At 47.0% G+C, this 16,463-nt stretch overlaps 4 protein-coding genes across 4 annotated transcripts; 1 reads left to right on the top strand and 3 right to left on the bottom strand.

The window, feature by feature from the left end:
- Window positions 1-6,617: 6,617 nt before the first annotated feature.
- On the top strand, window positions 6,618-7,415 carry LSM04_008875 (uncharacterized protein; the record flags this gene model as incomplete). The annotated part of the gene is made up of 2 exons (XM_067337392.1): window positions 6,618-6,831; window positions 7,231-7,415. The coding sequence occupies 2 exons, from the start codon at window positions 6,618-6,620 to the stop codon at window positions 7,413-7,415; spliced, it is 399 nt and encodes a 132-aa protein (XP_067189977.1).
- A 4,848-nt stretch (window positions 7,416-12,263) lies between these two features.
- Window positions 12,264-14,081, bottom strand: LSM04_002255 (Fungal lipase-like domain; the record flags this gene model as incomplete). Its single annotated transcript, XM_067337391.1, has 1 exon — window positions 12,264-14,081. One exon carries the CDS (start codon window positions 14,079-14,081, stop codon window positions 12,264-12,266), a length of 1,818 nt encoding a protein of 605 aa, XP_067189659.1.
- A 396-nt stretch (window positions 14,082-14,477) lies between these two features.
- On the bottom strand, window positions 14,478-15,170 carry LSM04_002500 (Tetratricopeptide repeat; the record flags this gene model as incomplete). The annotated part of the gene is made up of 1 exon (XM_067337390.1): window positions 14,478-15,170. One exon carries the CDS (start codon window positions 15,168-15,170, stop codon window positions 14,478-14,480), a length of 693 nt encoding a protein of 230 aa, XP_067189672.1.
- A 393-nt stretch (window positions 15,171-15,563) lies between these two features.
- LSM04_001304 (TATA-box binding protein) lies at window positions 15,564-16,400 on the bottom strand (the record flags this gene model as incomplete). The annotated part of the gene is made up of 1 exon (XM_067337389.1): window positions 15,564-16,400. One exon carries the CDS (start codon window positions 16,398-16,400, stop codon window positions 15,564-15,566), a length of 837 nt encoding a protein of 278 aa, XP_067189614.1.
- Window positions 16,401-16,463: the final 63 nt, after the last annotated feature.

The following is a 16,463-nucleotide window of genomic DNA, read 5'->3' as shown; positions in this document are numbered from 1 at the left end:
CGATCCCATTGGATCGCGGGGGTATTTTCATTATCCTCCATAACAGCAACATCAAACAACATACACAGTAAGCAACTGGGAAGTCAACAACGTCAAAAGTACGTGCTCCGTGTTTACGACTCGGCACCGTCACCGCCAGTGGAGCGGGACGTACGGCGTGCCTTCAGACCGTTCGATGACAGCATCACGGTCGAATTTGTCCCAACCCCACGACAAGTGCGTTTCAGCGAAGATTGTGGCATTTTCATGTCCATATGTTTTTTTGCGTTTGCGGCTAACGTGAATGTCCGCATTAAGCCAGGTCTGACCAAGATGGTCAGACGTTTATTCGACGCAGCGTTGCGCCACCGCGAGAAGCCGCCGACACGCGCGTTTTTCTTGTCGAGACTCAAATGTCTTCTTGAGCTACAAGCTGACGACGAACGTCAACTCATTTTTCACGCCACCATGAATAAGTGGCTGCAACAGCAACATCAACAGCGACAAACGCATCAGTTGAAGAAGAACCCAACGCGACATCGCGATGAGGGAACGTTACTTTACGGAGGGGCAAGCGCCTCACCACCATCACAGCAACGACGTCTAAGAGGGACCAATGTAAACGAGGAGGAAGCGGATGACAGCGCGGTGCGATTGACCACTGCGGACGAGGAGACGATGGAGCCCATGGAGTGGTCCCAACCCCAGGGTGAGGTTGAAGGGTCATCGCGAGAAGGAGAAGAGGAAGACGTGACAGAACTGGGAGTTGTGGAGACAGTAAGAGCGGAAACCAAGTTTCCCGCTGAACCCAAGCGGCGGTCGATTGCGTGCCAGGCACGTCGCGCGCTGCTTCGCGCGCAACTCAACTGGGAAGTGAATCAGCGTCGCAAGGTTACTTACATTCTGTCCGGCCTCGCGCTCATCTCGGTTGGCAAGGGCGATGATAAGGAGCTAAGACCCCAGTCGATCACCAATTTTCGCACCAAACACCATTTGGAGAATTTGACCGAGTTTGACCTATCTACCGTCTTTAGCGCATTACAGCTGCCCTATTTTTCCCTTCAGTTCAACGACGATCGTCCACGGGCCCAGCAGAAGCGCTCAAACAAGACGGACGGCAATCTGAGAGCCCACGGGTTAATTCTGGTGCCGTCGACGCCGCACCTGCTCGAGACGAAGGAGGCTCGCAACTCGCTGGCAGCGCTCTACGTCCGCGGGCAGGAGGGGCTTGGCATGCCCAACACGCTGCAGTTCAACCAGACCAACTACGCCTTCCGCCTGGGCGCAGCCCTATGCCGCCACTACCCCGAAAAGAATAAGGGCACAAAGAAGAAGAAGACACCGAACGCGGACGAGGAGACCGCCTCCTCTGAGACAGACGGATCGTGGGAATTCTCGCTGACAGAGGATGCGTCGCAGGCGTTATGGGGCATCTATCTTCCCTCACGCTGGCGCACCTACGGGGCGTTGGCGGACATGGAGTCCGGGCGAACCGCCAAGCGGACGGCAAGTAAGCAGCAGAGCAGCATGGCTGTCGACAACCAGCCGGCGAAGAAGCACAAGAAAACGAACAAGAAAAAGGTGGCGACTCGACGACACATTGGGCCAGACTTGGACGCTGAGGACGTTGAGGCAAGATATCATAAAGCCGATGGGATCGATGCCGATGATATCGCTACGAAGGAGTCGACGACGGAGGTGCAAGACGACGCGGGAGAGAAAAACGGCGACGAACGCCGGATATTCCCGCACCAACGCCGCCTGAACGACAGCAACGCGGACGAGATCGACCAGGCACTGTGTGACATGCCGGGGCAAGTGCTCCGTAGCGTCACGGTCCCTTGTTTAAACGTGCCGGGCAGGGCGTGTCTCGGAAAGAGCCCGCTCTGCCCAAGAAAATGGATAATCTTTCCAGAGAAGCCAAAACACATCCACGAGGTGACATGGAGGAGCAAGACGCAACAGACGCGCCAGCGCCACTTAAACTGGCTGCGCGACCTGCAGGCAATGCCGGACGATCTCCTGCGGTACCATAGCCTCGCCTCGGCGATACTGGAATTTGTGTTTCGGTTGTACAAGGACGGTCACGCTACGTGGTCGACGATAAACAGCAGCATGGCGCAGATTGCTGGTGCCCTGCAGGATCTCCCCCTTTACACAAACGTGAGGGAGGGTATCAACCTAGGCAACGACGTGGAATGGCGGTCGGCGGTGGCCTGCGTGCGTCGGTTCAAGCAGATGCGGCCCACCAAGGCGCTGACACCACTCTCCGCCAAGAACTACCGCAAAGCGAGGGCGATGCTCTTGCGACAAAGTCACCTCTCCCCGCTGGCGGCACTTTTCCTCGCCCTTATGTGGAACTGCGCGGCCCGAGCGGGCGATATCACTACCCTACTGAAGCAAGATGTAAAGCTATTTCTGCGGCTGCCGACCAGCGACGACGGCGACAACAACAACAACAACAGAAAAAACAGGAATCCGCTACCGCAGCTGCGCGTGGTGTCGAACGCCGAGGGCGCCCCACAGCGCCACCCAGTTCTGGTGTGGATGGCCCGCGGCAAGGCGTCCCAGTTTCGGACCCCCTACGAGGTGACGTCCACGCTCGCCGAGGACGAAGCGCCCATTCCGTTCAAGCACCTGAACGGAATCAAGAAGAAGGGGTCTCGGCTCTTCACAAGCGAAGGCCCCAGCATGGTGCGCAGGATGGTGTCCAACGTACTCAAGTCCATCGATCCGACAATGGCACTGCCGTCAGTGCGCAAGGGCGCGATCAGGTACTGCGCCAAGCTGGGCATGACAATGGAGGAGCTGCGGCGCATGACGGGCCACACCCAGGACTCGACGCTCAACATCTATCTCGGACGTGGCCAGCAGACAACTATGGACGTCGCGCAAACACAGGCCAACGTCGAGGAGCACCACCTCTTGTCAGCGCCAAATACCTCGGAGTGAAGGCACCCAAGGCAGCAGACCTGGGTATTTGCGACCGTGACGTGTACCGGCTGATGCTGGATCTCAAACGGCAACAGCAAGCACCAGACGCAAGCGACGTAGCTGTAGACGTCGCGGGTGACAATGTAAAGGAGTGGCCCCTGCACCTCAAGCATACCACTCCACTCGACACGGAGGCGGTGCGGCAGATGGCGACCGCCCGCCCACACACGAAAGCGTTTCTAGAAGAAGCATACCGCTACATCACGGTTGATGCCTCGCCTGGCCCATACCCTATACCGCACCTCGTGCAGAACTCACGCACCATCAAGACGACCAAGATGACGAAGGAGGACCTCCAGAAAGCCGTGAGCATGGGCAAGTTCGAACTGTGCCGTGACGAACACGGCCAGCCGATCGCTCATTTCGACAACCGCACTGGCATGATCCCGACGGGCTACTACGGTGTCAATGTGTTCACCGTCCCGGAGATGAAGGGACGCAGACGACTCATCACGGAACCTCACCTAAACGCTGTCATGGCCAAGGCGGACATGCCACAAGTAAACTACCCGACGCGGCTTGGGAGACGGCAATCACTGCGTTATGCCAAGTACATGTTGCAACTTGACTTTGAGGCATTCTACGATGCGATCCCACTTCCAGCGGCACTGCGCAACAAGTTTGTGTTCCGGTGTGGTGGCAGTTACTACCGTTTGTGCACGCTGCCCAACGGCGCGCGGTGGAGCGTGGCAGTGGGCCAGGCGACCACGTGGGTGCTTGTCGACATTGATACCCCGTCATTATGCATACGATGATTGATAATATTTTGATTGCGGCCAAGGAGGGCCAGGAGGAGGAGTTTGTGAGCGCGGTACGGCAGGTGTTGCTGCGCATTCGTGCTGCAAACCTGCTGACCCCGCCGGACCGCGAGGAAATACTTCAGTATACGGAGGAGGAATTATTACGTCTCGCTGAGCAGAACAACGTATTTCTTGGCGAAGAGTACGTGTGGAAGGGAACCGAGAGGGTGGTACGAAACTCAGTCAAGACGGTCGCGAAGTTGATGCTGAGTTCGGCACCAGACCGGCAGCACTCCATACGGACGTTCGTTTCTGTGGTGTCCTTGGTGTGTTATGCGATTCACACGACGCGCCTGAACCCGGCAAAGATGTTTCGACTCTTGCGGACCTACAGATATTTCTACCGACAGGTCTCCGGTGGTGCGGACTGGGACGCACCGGTGCCGTACATTCATCCGAAGGTGACCGATGAATTGAGCCGCATCTCGAATGAACTGATCAAGAACCAATGGTGGCGCATTGACCCACCACGGCATGTTGATTACAACGACGGCTCGTACGATATCGTTGCCTATACGGATGCCTCCCGCGAAGGATGGGGAGCCGTGGTGCACTTTCAGTTCACGGGCGAAGTCACCACGTTCCAGCAGCGCTTTGTCACCCACCACCAGCTTCCTTTTTACAAGGGACAACCAACAGGTGGAGACGACGGAGGCAACCACGACCGTTTGTACGATGGCGCCTATGGCGTTGAAGATGAAGAAGAGGAAGACGAAGAAAACGAGGACGTGTTTGTGGAAGACCCGGAGGATCGCGCACTACGCGACATCCGTGGACTACGTGCCTCTATCCCGGTACACAACGCTACCGGCCTCTTCAGGGCACGGCATTCGGCTCACGCGGAACCGAGGGCAGTTCAGGCTTTGCTTTTGTTATTGCACAAGGAGGGAACGCTGAGACCTGGTATGCGCATCGCGGTGGTGACGGATCACTACGCGATTGCGGCTGCACAGAAACGCCTGAACGGCTTTGGCGGCATTGGTAGGGGCTTCTCGTTAAACAAGCTCTTCGAGACCACCTACAATCTCTGGTACGATTACGACATTGAGGTTATCTTTTACTACCTGAAGGGCGAAATGAATCCAGCGGATTCTTTATCGCGGCACTTTGGGGTAGGAACATCAAACGATCAAGAGGGAAATGATAAGAGAAACAGCACTGTCGTACGAATGGGGCACTTTGATGCAACGACTTTGCCCAGAGGTATGCCTAGTCTGTCGCAAACGTACTGCCCACTGTTTGACGACACTGCTTCTACAGACGAAGGCTACTAGGTGGCGCCATGCTGCCACGAATCACTACGGGGAACTGTCTAAAATGACTAATCTTAGTCCACAGTAAAATTTCACAACAAAAAGAAACATCAACGACGCCCCGCGGAGGATGTGCCGCATTTGTTTTGAAGTACGAAGGAACCTGTCCGTCACACCGGATCTTCAGTTCTTTCTCTCCCTTTCTTCTTCTCTCGATCTTAGGCCTTTCAAGTACAAATTTAGAGACATGACAATGGAAATTCTCGGAGAAAGCGTGCGCGCACGTTTGTCGAGTAAACAGAATGACGCAGAGAGTTATGGAGATTTGTGTGTATAACAATTTATTCCTTGTGTAATGCTTGAATACTGTGTGAACATATCCTCTTTCTTCTTTCACCTTTTTTGTATTTATGCAATTACAAAGGCTGTAAACCTCCAGCTCCTCCCAATGGGGGTTTCGACGCGCTCAGAACTCGAAAGAGAGTTTTGAAAAGCTCACTCACCCAAAACCAAAGCGGATTTTTTCGAATTAAAAAAAAATTTTATCTCCTTTTTCTAAGACGGATCTTTAAATTTTAATGTTTTTGTTCTGTTTTTTCTGATCACGTCTGGGACCCTGCAAGTTACAAACCATCCCGAGGTTTGCGATAACTTAAGAGCAGCGAAGATCCCGCAAAGAGTGTTTTCATTGAGTATGAGCACCCTCATTTTTTCTTTGTGTGTTTTTTCACGTGAGGGTGTGTCTAATTTTTAAATTTACCATTAAGTAATGTTGGCCGCACTTTATGAAATAAAACGTGAGTACGCCATTGAGAAAATTTTTTGTTTTTGTAATGAGATACTTCCGGTATGGAATAGTGGTTAGAATTACGGGATTTATTTAATAAGATCCGGATTCGAAATCCTAAAGAAATATCGGAGTATAAACCATTAAGCTTACTGAGTGTCCTTGGCGTGGAGGGGCTGGGAACGTTTTTTCCCACACCCTGAAAGCCGAAGGTCAAGCCACAGATAGCGACAAATATCTTTAGCATTTCCCCGTTAATAATGTGTTGATGTACTGGCCTTATCGGCAAACGTTGTTTCTCAGTTTGACATTCAGTACCACTTGTGCCAACACGTTCTTTCTTTCCTCTTCTTTTCTTCTCAGTAAAACGGCAACCTTTTACTAGGCCGGCGGGGGCAAATGGAGAAGAAAAGTGCAGTATGTTTTCTTTCTACGAGTGAGGTGTTCCTGTTGATGAAGCAACAGCATGTGCGAATACTGCGAAGAGCCTTGTAGAGGAAGAGAGCGGTCATGGAGATAATCTTGATTATTGCACTGCAGAACACAGCCCTGTGCTTGAAGATAAAACAGATCCACCACCGAACGAAAAAAAAAGGTGGAAGAATCTATTTGGTTATGTCAAGATTAGAAAGAAAAGGTAGTTTTCTGTTTACTATAAATTATGACAATTCACTGGATGGAGATTAATAATATTACCGATAAGAAATTTTTGCGCTTTGTGTACGGAACTTTGATACTAGATTGGCGGCGGCTCTAGGTACAGCAGTATGGACCCCCATTGGGCATCAGATTTTATAAGGATCTATGGAAGTGATGTGTTCTCTCCTTTCTCGACTTCTTGCCACGTTTGTCCAGGATGAGCATTTCACCACCGCGATGGCCAGCAAAGCGAAATGTATTTTGAATCTTTACTGGAAGACGGCGCGCTTAATCGAGCGAGGCGCTTTGCGGGACGTGATAGGGTCGGTCGGCATTAGCGCTAGTGGGTCCGCATGGGTTTATGCAACTCAAAAGTCGCGTGGAAACATTTAACCCCTGCCCCTAAAATACCACACCGTATCACGATCATCACACGACATTGCTTTCGAGGGTTCCATCGACGGCGATTTTGTTGCAACAGATTGCTCAAACAGGTGTGTGGAACGTTGCACCCCTTTGAAAAAAGAAAAGAACTACAGGTGGACATGGCAAAACCAAACGATGACATCACCCAACGCACGCAGCATCATTGGAAGAAGAAACCGTAATTATTTACTCCAAGTCTAGTCGTTGGTGCTTGATGTCAGGGAGATTTTTTTTGAGGTACAGGGGTTAAAGCAAAGGCTTGGCTTTCAGAGAGATTTTCGCTGGATTTCGTTATGTTTCTAAAGACATTCTGGAGAACCCCAATGTTAAAAAAGCCACCGTTAGATAACAGAACTTCGGAGATTAACAGATCAAGGGTTCCCATCAGCCAGAACCGTCCCAGACTCATATATTGAATTATTTGCCGGTGGTGTTGCATGGGACTCTCTTTTGATTGGATATGCGAAGTTTTTTTTTTTTCAAGCAGCATTGCCTGTTGATACTGGGCTGCTCGTTCGTCTTGGAGGTTGTAGATAATTCTATTCTTCAATTAACCTGATAGAAAATAAACCAAAACGTGTGTTCAGGAACTTTTGAAATCCGCGGCCCCGGGATATGTGAAAGACCCCTGTGCTGAGTATAAAGCCCAAATGTCTAACAACAAAGAACTGCTTTTAGAATCGAGGATAGAGATTATCTGGATCTTGGGAAATAAAAAATAATTTATCTATTGCGAACGTGGGGGTTGGAAATGGAGGGCGAAAGATCCCGAGACGACCACCGCCACGCATTGGTATCGGGTGAATGGGGTTGGCTCCTTTGAAGCCGGCTTCCGTAACGATCATCGAATGGCCGCGGCGAGAAACAAGCGCAAGAGCAACCTGCAAGACGCGCGCGTCCACTGATGAATTGGGGGTTTCAGAAATTGGAGCGGTGGCCCGTCTTAGTTTTTCCGCGCCGTGGCTATTCTTTTTCTTTGGCCGGGCCAGAGGGTATGGGTTTGCGGCAGTCTGAGCGCGGGAACCCCATAGGTTTCCCCATGGCGCGGAAAACCGGCACCCACAAGCCCAGAGAAAAAAAAAAAAGGTATCCTATTCAAAAGAAAGCGTGGTGTTTATTAGGGGAAATGCTTTCAAATTTTTTCAATTGCGGGCGGATTCTCTTCCAAGAAAAAGCAAAAGTAATGAATTTAAAGTATCGCCGGTGCTTGGCAATTGATTGCCCCGTCCTTGATTAACAATTGCTTTCAAATAAATTAAGCACTACCACAGTAGTTTATTAGCGCTTTTTGCCATCTTAGCAATACCCATGCCAAAATCTCTCAACCCTGGAAACTCGATAGGGGCCACCCCATTGGCAAATTGACCCTGCTAAAAATACAAAAAAAAAAACGAGAAAGGCAAGGCACACAATAGATATATTTTACAATCCCCATAGAACTAGTATTTCTCCATAAAAATGTGGAGTTTCTGAAATTTACTTACCATCATCTCTCTTTGCCGCCCCCTCCTTGGCAGAATAAACTAAGGCTTATTTCCCCTTCGAGAAAGAAAAAGAAAGAGAAAATATTTTATTTTTAATATCTACGCCTACATGCCCGATGTTTTACAAAATACCTCACGATACTTTTCCTGATGCACGTTTACCAACGCATAACGGAACTGACGAAAAGGAAGTGCTGAGAAGCCCTTTTAACCCACCTCCCGCTCTCCCCATCGCAAGTTCCACCCCTTCGCTACGTCTACTGAGTGGACTGTTTTGCCTCGAGATAAGCCGTCCGCCGGGTTCTGCTCTAAAGCTGCATAACACCACTTTGCTCTTATGCCGTGCGAGCGCAAAACTCTTTCGATGGCGTCAGCTTCCTTCACCAAAGCTTGTGAATGTGTGTTTCCTTTTTGCACAATATGCATGACGGTTGTATTGTCCACGCGAATATCCACGGGACCGTGTAGATGTGTTTTAAAACCGCGTAAAGCGAGATGAACTGCTCGTGCCTCCGCTTGAGATATCATATGGGGTGTGCGTTCCCACGCACCGCCCGCGGCCAAAACTCCCCTGAATCTTTGAATAATAATAACGCCCCCCATCCGTACATGGAGGCGTCAGTGCCGAGTGTTGCCGTGGAGGGCAACTTTTGTGGAGGATGAACCGGGTCGTTCATTAACAATGTATTGAGCAAACTTTGTCCGATGTCCTTTGCAGTTGGTGATAAATTTGCCGGGTCTTGTGGCCGTATTAATCCTCGATTAAAACGAGATAAACGTCGACGTACGATTTTCAAGAAGAAATAATAAGGGAAAAGAGCTGCACCTCTTACCCCACCCGCGTACAGCATACGCGAAACTGTGCTCTCCAGTCCTTCGACTGTCGTGTTATCCAGTGAAGGAGCCTGCTGCAATCTCTGTATTGTTTTCTCACTTAAAGTCACCGTGTTGTCTTTGTGATTGAAATGTACGCCTATGAAATCATATTCTTTAGTGTTGAGCTTCTGTTCTCCGATGGTGGCGCCGCATTGTTGCATGTTCTTTCGAATTGTCTTTCCCCAAGCATCCACCTTCTGATGTGGACCACTTATTCGGATGTTATCAATCCATACATGTATGTGTAAACCTTCTGGTGCTGCATATTGTGGCAATACCAATTCTGGATCTCCAGCCAAAACTCTTTTAATGGTATTTAAAATCTCAGGACTACATTTATAGCTCATGGGAAGGCGAGTGAACTCAACGAGTTCTCCTGATTCCGTGCGGCAACGGAAACTTGCACGTGTGTTTACTGGTAGTTCCACTTGAAAAAAGGATGCCTCTAAATCAAATAATGTCGCGGTTTCGCCGTGAACCGCATCCAGGCACCGGGAAATGTGTCCCAAAGGCACATCGGCCTCATAATCATCCTTGTCATTCTTTTCTCTCGGCCACACAATAAAACGTCTTCTTTGTCCGGAGGGTTTGTCCTCCACCACCGCAAACGGGCCCACCCAACCTTTAGCTGGATGCGATGAAGCTGTGCAAATAATGCCTGCTTCCTTCATACGCTGCGCATCAGCGTTATTAATTCGTAAGTTGGATTCCCGCCGTTTGGCGTATAATTCGGGTTTCTGCATAATGTGCCACACCTCATCCCAATGCCTCCTGGCCTTATGGTTGAGGCGGTCTCTTATCCATTGGGTGGAAAGCGTGCCTACGTCTATTTGTTGCAGCGGTAATTGTGTTTCGTCTTCTTTTGTCGCCACACTGGTTCGGTGTGATCGTTGCAGTATATTATGCCCTTTGAAAGGGGCGCGAATGTGTTGCGTTGTCAATTCTGGTAATTCCCATTTTTCTGCAGCCCATTTTTCCAATTCTCTTACATCAATGATGTCAAGTGTGCGGACTTGTTTATTGTTGCGGCCCAATGGCCTAAGTATCGCACCGTGCTGCGTGGGAGTTCCATGGGGTCTGCGTGTTTCCCTAACTGTGTTATTTTTTGGTTTAAATGGTTCTCCGTACGCGTTTACACGGCACGTCGTGCTGTAATGTCCGATGCGACAGCATCTGAAACACCGAGCCTTACTCGGCGGTGGTAATGACTGTTTCCGTTTTACCTTATTCACGGCTTGCGCGATTGGATCTTCCTTTTGCCAAGGCTCTTCATAAGCTTCTCGTAGTGCGGTTATCTTCACGCCTGGGTGATCTTTTGCAGCCTGAATTAGTCAGAGGTGTGTATATACCTGTCATCCCATATGGACGAGCTGCTCTGAAATCCCCTCGTTACGAAAGGAGTCCAGCCATTGTATGAACATATCCCATGCATCTTGATAAAAAGGAGCGGGATTAACCGGTCTGGGAAAAAGTTGCCGATAAGCCGCCAAAAATCCTGTTGGTGATGTATCCATCAAAAATTCCATCAGTCCATCAAAGGTCCGTATTTTTTCTATAGGTCGGCTGCTTTCGAGCCACGTTGGTTGGCGGCGTTCCTGGATTCCCCGAAGACCCAACTTTGGGTGTTCCTCATTTTCCGGCAAATCGGGCGCTGGTTTCCCTGCCCAGCCTGTTATATTTCTAACTTGCGGTGGTGATATCTTTGGTTCCTTAGTTTCACCCGGAACAGACGGTTGTTCCGTTTGATTGTAGTTTTCCAGCGCTGATTTTAATTGCGCTTGTGTGGCAGCATGCTGATTTTGCAGCTGTCGTAGTTCTTCAAGCGTTTGGTTTAATTGTGTGTGGGATGCTGCCAGTAGGGCTTGCGTGTTAGCCTGTTGATGCATCTGTGCCAGTTGATTTTGTAATTCCTGGAGTTGTATATTAGCGGTTTGCTGTGCTCGAAAAGCTTCGTGTTCTAACTGTGCTCGGGCGCTGTTATATTCTTGATGAAGCCTTAGAGCTTGCTCTCCCAGTGCGGCCCATTCCGCCCCGAATAAGTTATTTGTCGTCTCGAAAATTTGTAGAAAATTTTGATTTCGAGGCATTATAAAACCAATAATGGACGGGCACACGGATTCCCAGTCCATAAAGTTGTTTGGCCCCATTTTTAATTTGAGAGTATCACCGTCTAAAGTTAGAGTACTGTCAACATGAAAAGTGTGTTGCGGCATATCCGCAGGTCTCAAATCAAAGGAGAATTCTAATGGGCCATATTGGCGCACAAAATCATTGAAAGCCTTAGTGCAAATTCTTCACTCTAGTGGTGTATAAGGCTGGATGGTTGTCGTGATCGTACTTACTTTAAAAAACTTACTATTTTCTTTTCAGAAACTTACTATCGACACACTGTTAGGAATAAAAAGAAGTAAAAATATTCCTAATAGTTAAACCCATACAAGATATAAAAGTCAGTAAGACTCAATCATTCTTATCGCAAGCTGACACACACACACACAAAAAAAAAAAAAAAAAAAACACTACCTATGGATTGAAATACACTGGTAAAATGGAAACGTTCCTGGACTTTGTAAAATAAAGCAATAAAAGAAATAGTTATGTGTTCTAAGGTTGGTTAAGGAGTTTCAGAAAACATAACAGTGTTGAAATCAAAACAGGAATCATCCCCATCCTGTCCAGTAGCCTCGCCTGGCTGCAAGGGTGCCTTTGGTCTCTGCAGCGTGGCCTCCTACGCCTTGCAACAGAAGCCATTTCATCTACGCCAATAAAGCAGGGCTCGTGCCAACACAAAGGAAGAAAATGCGCACAGAAACCACGTGGGTCACGTTTTCTTCTGCATTGTAACCTTGGGTTCTTTTAACCGGCAAGTGAGAAAAGAAGGGAAACGAGAATGGAAATATAAAGAAAGAAACACTTCAAAAAGGAAAATGATCTAAATAGATCATTTTTGTTGATAATATAACTTATTGAATAATAACAATAAAAGGAAATGAGGTGTTCGTATAACTAAGACTGACTTTATGTTTCATGATTGATGCATATAAAGCATAATTGCTCTATTATAAGCAGACATAAAATGATCCCCTATATTCATTTCATTTCCACTTCCATCTTTAAGGGTGTGGAAGGCCGTTTCAGAATCATCTGTTGAATAGTAGTTGACACCTCGGTAGTTGAAAAAGTGGTAACGCCCAAAGCATGCAAACTTCCGATGCTTACCATGTTCATTTTCGGATAACGACGTCCTTTCCTCTTTCAGTGGTTCCTCACTTTCTCTAATACTAGAATCTATTCTCCCCATCATTTCAGTTGAATTTTCTTTCTTGTTCGCACCTGAAAAAGAAGATATCCATAGTTTCAATTTACTATGCAGCGCGTTAAAAATTTGTTGCGTAAGTTGTTCAGTCAAATCGAGAGTCATTCGGTCTGCACAAAAGAGGCGTGGAACTATGTCAGATCTATATGCAATATGATGAAAGTTTGATGTCCATTTATTTTTCTCCACAAATTGCGTCAACTGACAGTTTCCCACCAATGGGGAACCGAATGAAACACATTTCAATTTGTTTTTAAACAATTGTGGATTTGCCATTATTAAACGAAGGGACACAATCTGGGCTACAGCACCTCCCAACGAATGTCCTGAGACAACCAAGCGATACCCATTGTGGAGAACATCATATTCTAGTTCTTTTATATGCGTCATACACTCATCAGCTTCTCGGGCAAAACCTGCATGCAGAGAAAACTCCAACCCTTTATGAAATTCAGCAAATGAAGAATCATTATTATCATTAGTAACTTCAGACGTCGAATTAGCATCAGAAGCAGCAAACTGAGTATAAGAAAAACTTGCAACAGAACCATCAATAAAATGAGGGATTACTCGCTCCACAACTTGACTCCAACGCAAAGAGACAGATAATGTACGATAATTGTGTGTTCCCGGAAATGATATAAACTTAACTTTTCCAGGTGCTTCAAACACGGAAAACCGTGGTGTAGAACGAATTATCTTAAGGAGATGAGAATAAGGAACATCAGAGAAAGATAATGCAATATTAGGGGCTATTTTATATTCATAGGCGACTGTTGCGCATACTATAGAGAGTAAGATATCTTGTGATTCCTGAGAAGTTATCGTCTGAAAGACATTTAATTCCTTAAATCTTGGAAAACAAGATCGGAATGACTTTTCCACATCATCTAATGTATATAAATTTACTGCAGATGTACGTGATGAGGATTCTTTATCTTCCAAATACTTCACTTTCATTTCTGCATCTATTACACCATGCCTACTTATATAAATACTTCGTTTTTCATGTGGCCGTGTTGTTACAGTCGGAAGGCCACACTTGTCACACGTGCTTCCATAGGTGTAAGAAGAACAAGATGATGTAATGCAAACCCCAGGCATATCCACAGCTCTTTCCAATATATATATACCCCACATCATGCTTTTCCCCTTATTTTTAGAAATAAATGGTATAGCACGTGGAACAGCGCAAATATCGCAAACTTTCACGGATTGTCCCAACATGTGTACGTGGCACTCTCTTGTCCAGCAGTCCGAACAAACAGCATGCCAACACTTTCTGCAATGATGTCTTCTTGAAGATCGCGTACCCACAGCTACCTTACAACGGAAACAAAATTTACATATACAATTTTCTTTGGGTCTAGAACATAAAGCGCATGCACGACTAGGGGGAAGGGGACATCTAAAGACTACTGGATCTTCATTTGAAAACCATTGGGGCTGTGTGTGTGTGTACAGATAATCTCTCACCAGAAATTGCCGTTGCCATTGTGGCTGTTTTATTGAAGTAGGCTGTTCCATACTGTTACGCGGATTTATTAATACTTTACACTCCACCCCATGGAGAGAACTGAAAAAAAGGGAAAAAAAATTCAGCTTTAACGAAAACGAGTCAAGTAAGAAGAAGTCAATAAAACTACAAATAATTCCTTAAAAAAAATAAAGTTCTGGTATTATCACTATATTACGCTTTGGTTTCAAGGCAAGCGTACGCACCTGTAGAATATACCCCCTTTTCCACCTATCTCTCTGTTTTTTTCTGTTTTCCCCGAAATTTTTCAACTCACAGATAGCAAGGAAATATTACTTCTCCTTCTACTCATGCAAAACGAAGAAACCCAAAAGAAACCCCCAAAACACATCCAAACACCTATCGGCGTAATATATATATAAGGTCAGTCTTACGTCTTCATTATGTCAGCAGGAAGACAACTTTTTTCTCGCTTCACTTTGTTGCCTCATTTTGGCTTTCGTAGGAGCTGGAAGATCAAGCGCTTTTTGGTACCAGATTTTTGCATTGTCCTTCTGCTTTAGCTGCATGTACACATTCCCAAGAGCGAGACAGTTATGGATAGAGGACTCCACTTTATCGGCATCAAGAAGATACTTAAGACACTCTTCGTAAGTTGATGTGGGTGGTGTACCAAAAAGAAGACTTGCCGCCTGTCGCTCCACCCATCCGATCTGCAGTACATTCCAGCACCACATTCCCATACAATGTAGTGCAGTCGCATTATCGCTCTTAAGTTCCAAAGATTTCAGAAAATGATCACGAATGATACAGGCATTTGCCACCTTCTCCTTTGTACTGATAAACTCATTTTGGGAGCTAAGAAGAATACCCATCCACATATGCGAAGTGTACATATTGGGGTCTTCCTCTACTGCTTTTTGGGCCCACTTGAGTCCTTCTTTAAAGTACTTTTCTCGCTCCTTCTTATCGGTTGTTTCTTCCGCCATGTCATACAGAGAACGTGCGTACCGCCAGGATAGCTCGGAGTGGTGAATACCACTTTCCTCAGCTTTGCGGAGAATCTGGTAAACACCCTTAACGTCCTTAAGATCGGTTGCTTTGTCAGCCTCCTGGACTACTTGTTCCCAGGATGACATTTATTTTTCTTTCTTTTTTAAAATATTTATATGGCTTATATTTATTTTTATTCACTTTTCACCTGCCTTTTTCTGTGTTTCGTAGTTTGTTAATAGCTACTTATTATTATTATTATTATTATTATTATTATTATTATTATAAACAGAGGGATCAAAATAAGAGGGGGAAAGACGAAAAGGAAAACAAAACAAGAAGTAAATTACCCGCATGAGAAAATACTATAGTTAGGACAGATAAATCGTGAAAAAATCATACTCTTCCCCACCCAACGTTTTTTTAGTCATTCTTCTTGTTTTTTTTTCTTTTAACTTCATGATATTGAAACCTAGTTATCGTCATTGTATGGGGAAAAAAAAAATTAACCATACAATACCCTGATGTTCAGCAGTGTTCTATTTTTTGGCATAGCGTGCAAGAATAGGGAGTAAGGTATAAAACGCCTCCTGCAACTCTTCCTGACTACGGGCTCCCACCATGCTTACTTTGCCTGTAACAAACACTGTACAGCTGACTTGCCATCTGTTATCGAGGGCCTTCCCAACAAGACGTACTATACAGCCACTAAATCTATCCGGCTCGTAGCTGCAGAAAACACCTTCATGCTGAGCCAATTCATCAAGACGGATGGGGTGGCCCACATTAAACCGCGCCATCACAGAACGCACGCGGAACTGCACAGTGCTGTAAGAAAGACCAAGAGCCTTTCGAATAATACGCGCTGCGAGTTCGGTGGCCTGTCTTGCTTCACTGACACTGGCGGCCCCAATGATGGACATAAAGCCTGAAGTGCGCACCAACACAACTGCACTGGGCTCATGTAATCGCATCGTCGCTGCAGGAGTACGGCTGCGTGGGATGAATTCCACATTTCGTGTTGCGCAGCTTAGGGCACGAAGGTCAACACCCTCGCCAAGTTTTGCTTGTGCAATGATGCCGACAATCACTGGCATAGTCCCGGGAGATGCGTTGGGAAAGAGTTCATTAATGTCGTACCGCACCACAGTTTGGGATTCGCCAGCATAAGTAGAAGTGTCGTTGTTGTCATTCGCCATCCCACTGCTACTGTTCGTGTGTGGTGCTAATCCACCAGTTCGTTGTGTTGGATCATCCGCAGAGAGCACTGCGTACTCCATTCCAGAACCGTGTGCTGTGTTATCAGATGTCTCCTCAAAGAAGTCATTCTCGTCGAGATCGAACTCGCCGTCGAAGTCGTCAAAATCATCATCCATGGCTGAGGAGAAAAAGAAAAAAAAAAAGAGAGAGAGAGAGAGAGAGAGGGAGAAAAAAGAACA

This window comes from Trypanosoma melophagium (assembly GCF_022059095.1).
Source record: "Trypanosoma melophagium isolate St. Kilda chromosome Unknown ctg3segment0, whole genome shotgun sequence".
Lineage (NCBI taxonomy): Eukaryota > Euglenozoa > Kinetoplastea > Trypanosomatida > Trypanosomatidae > Trypanosoma > Trypanosoma melophagium.
This window is presented reverse-complemented; position numbering and strand designations above follow the sequence as displayed.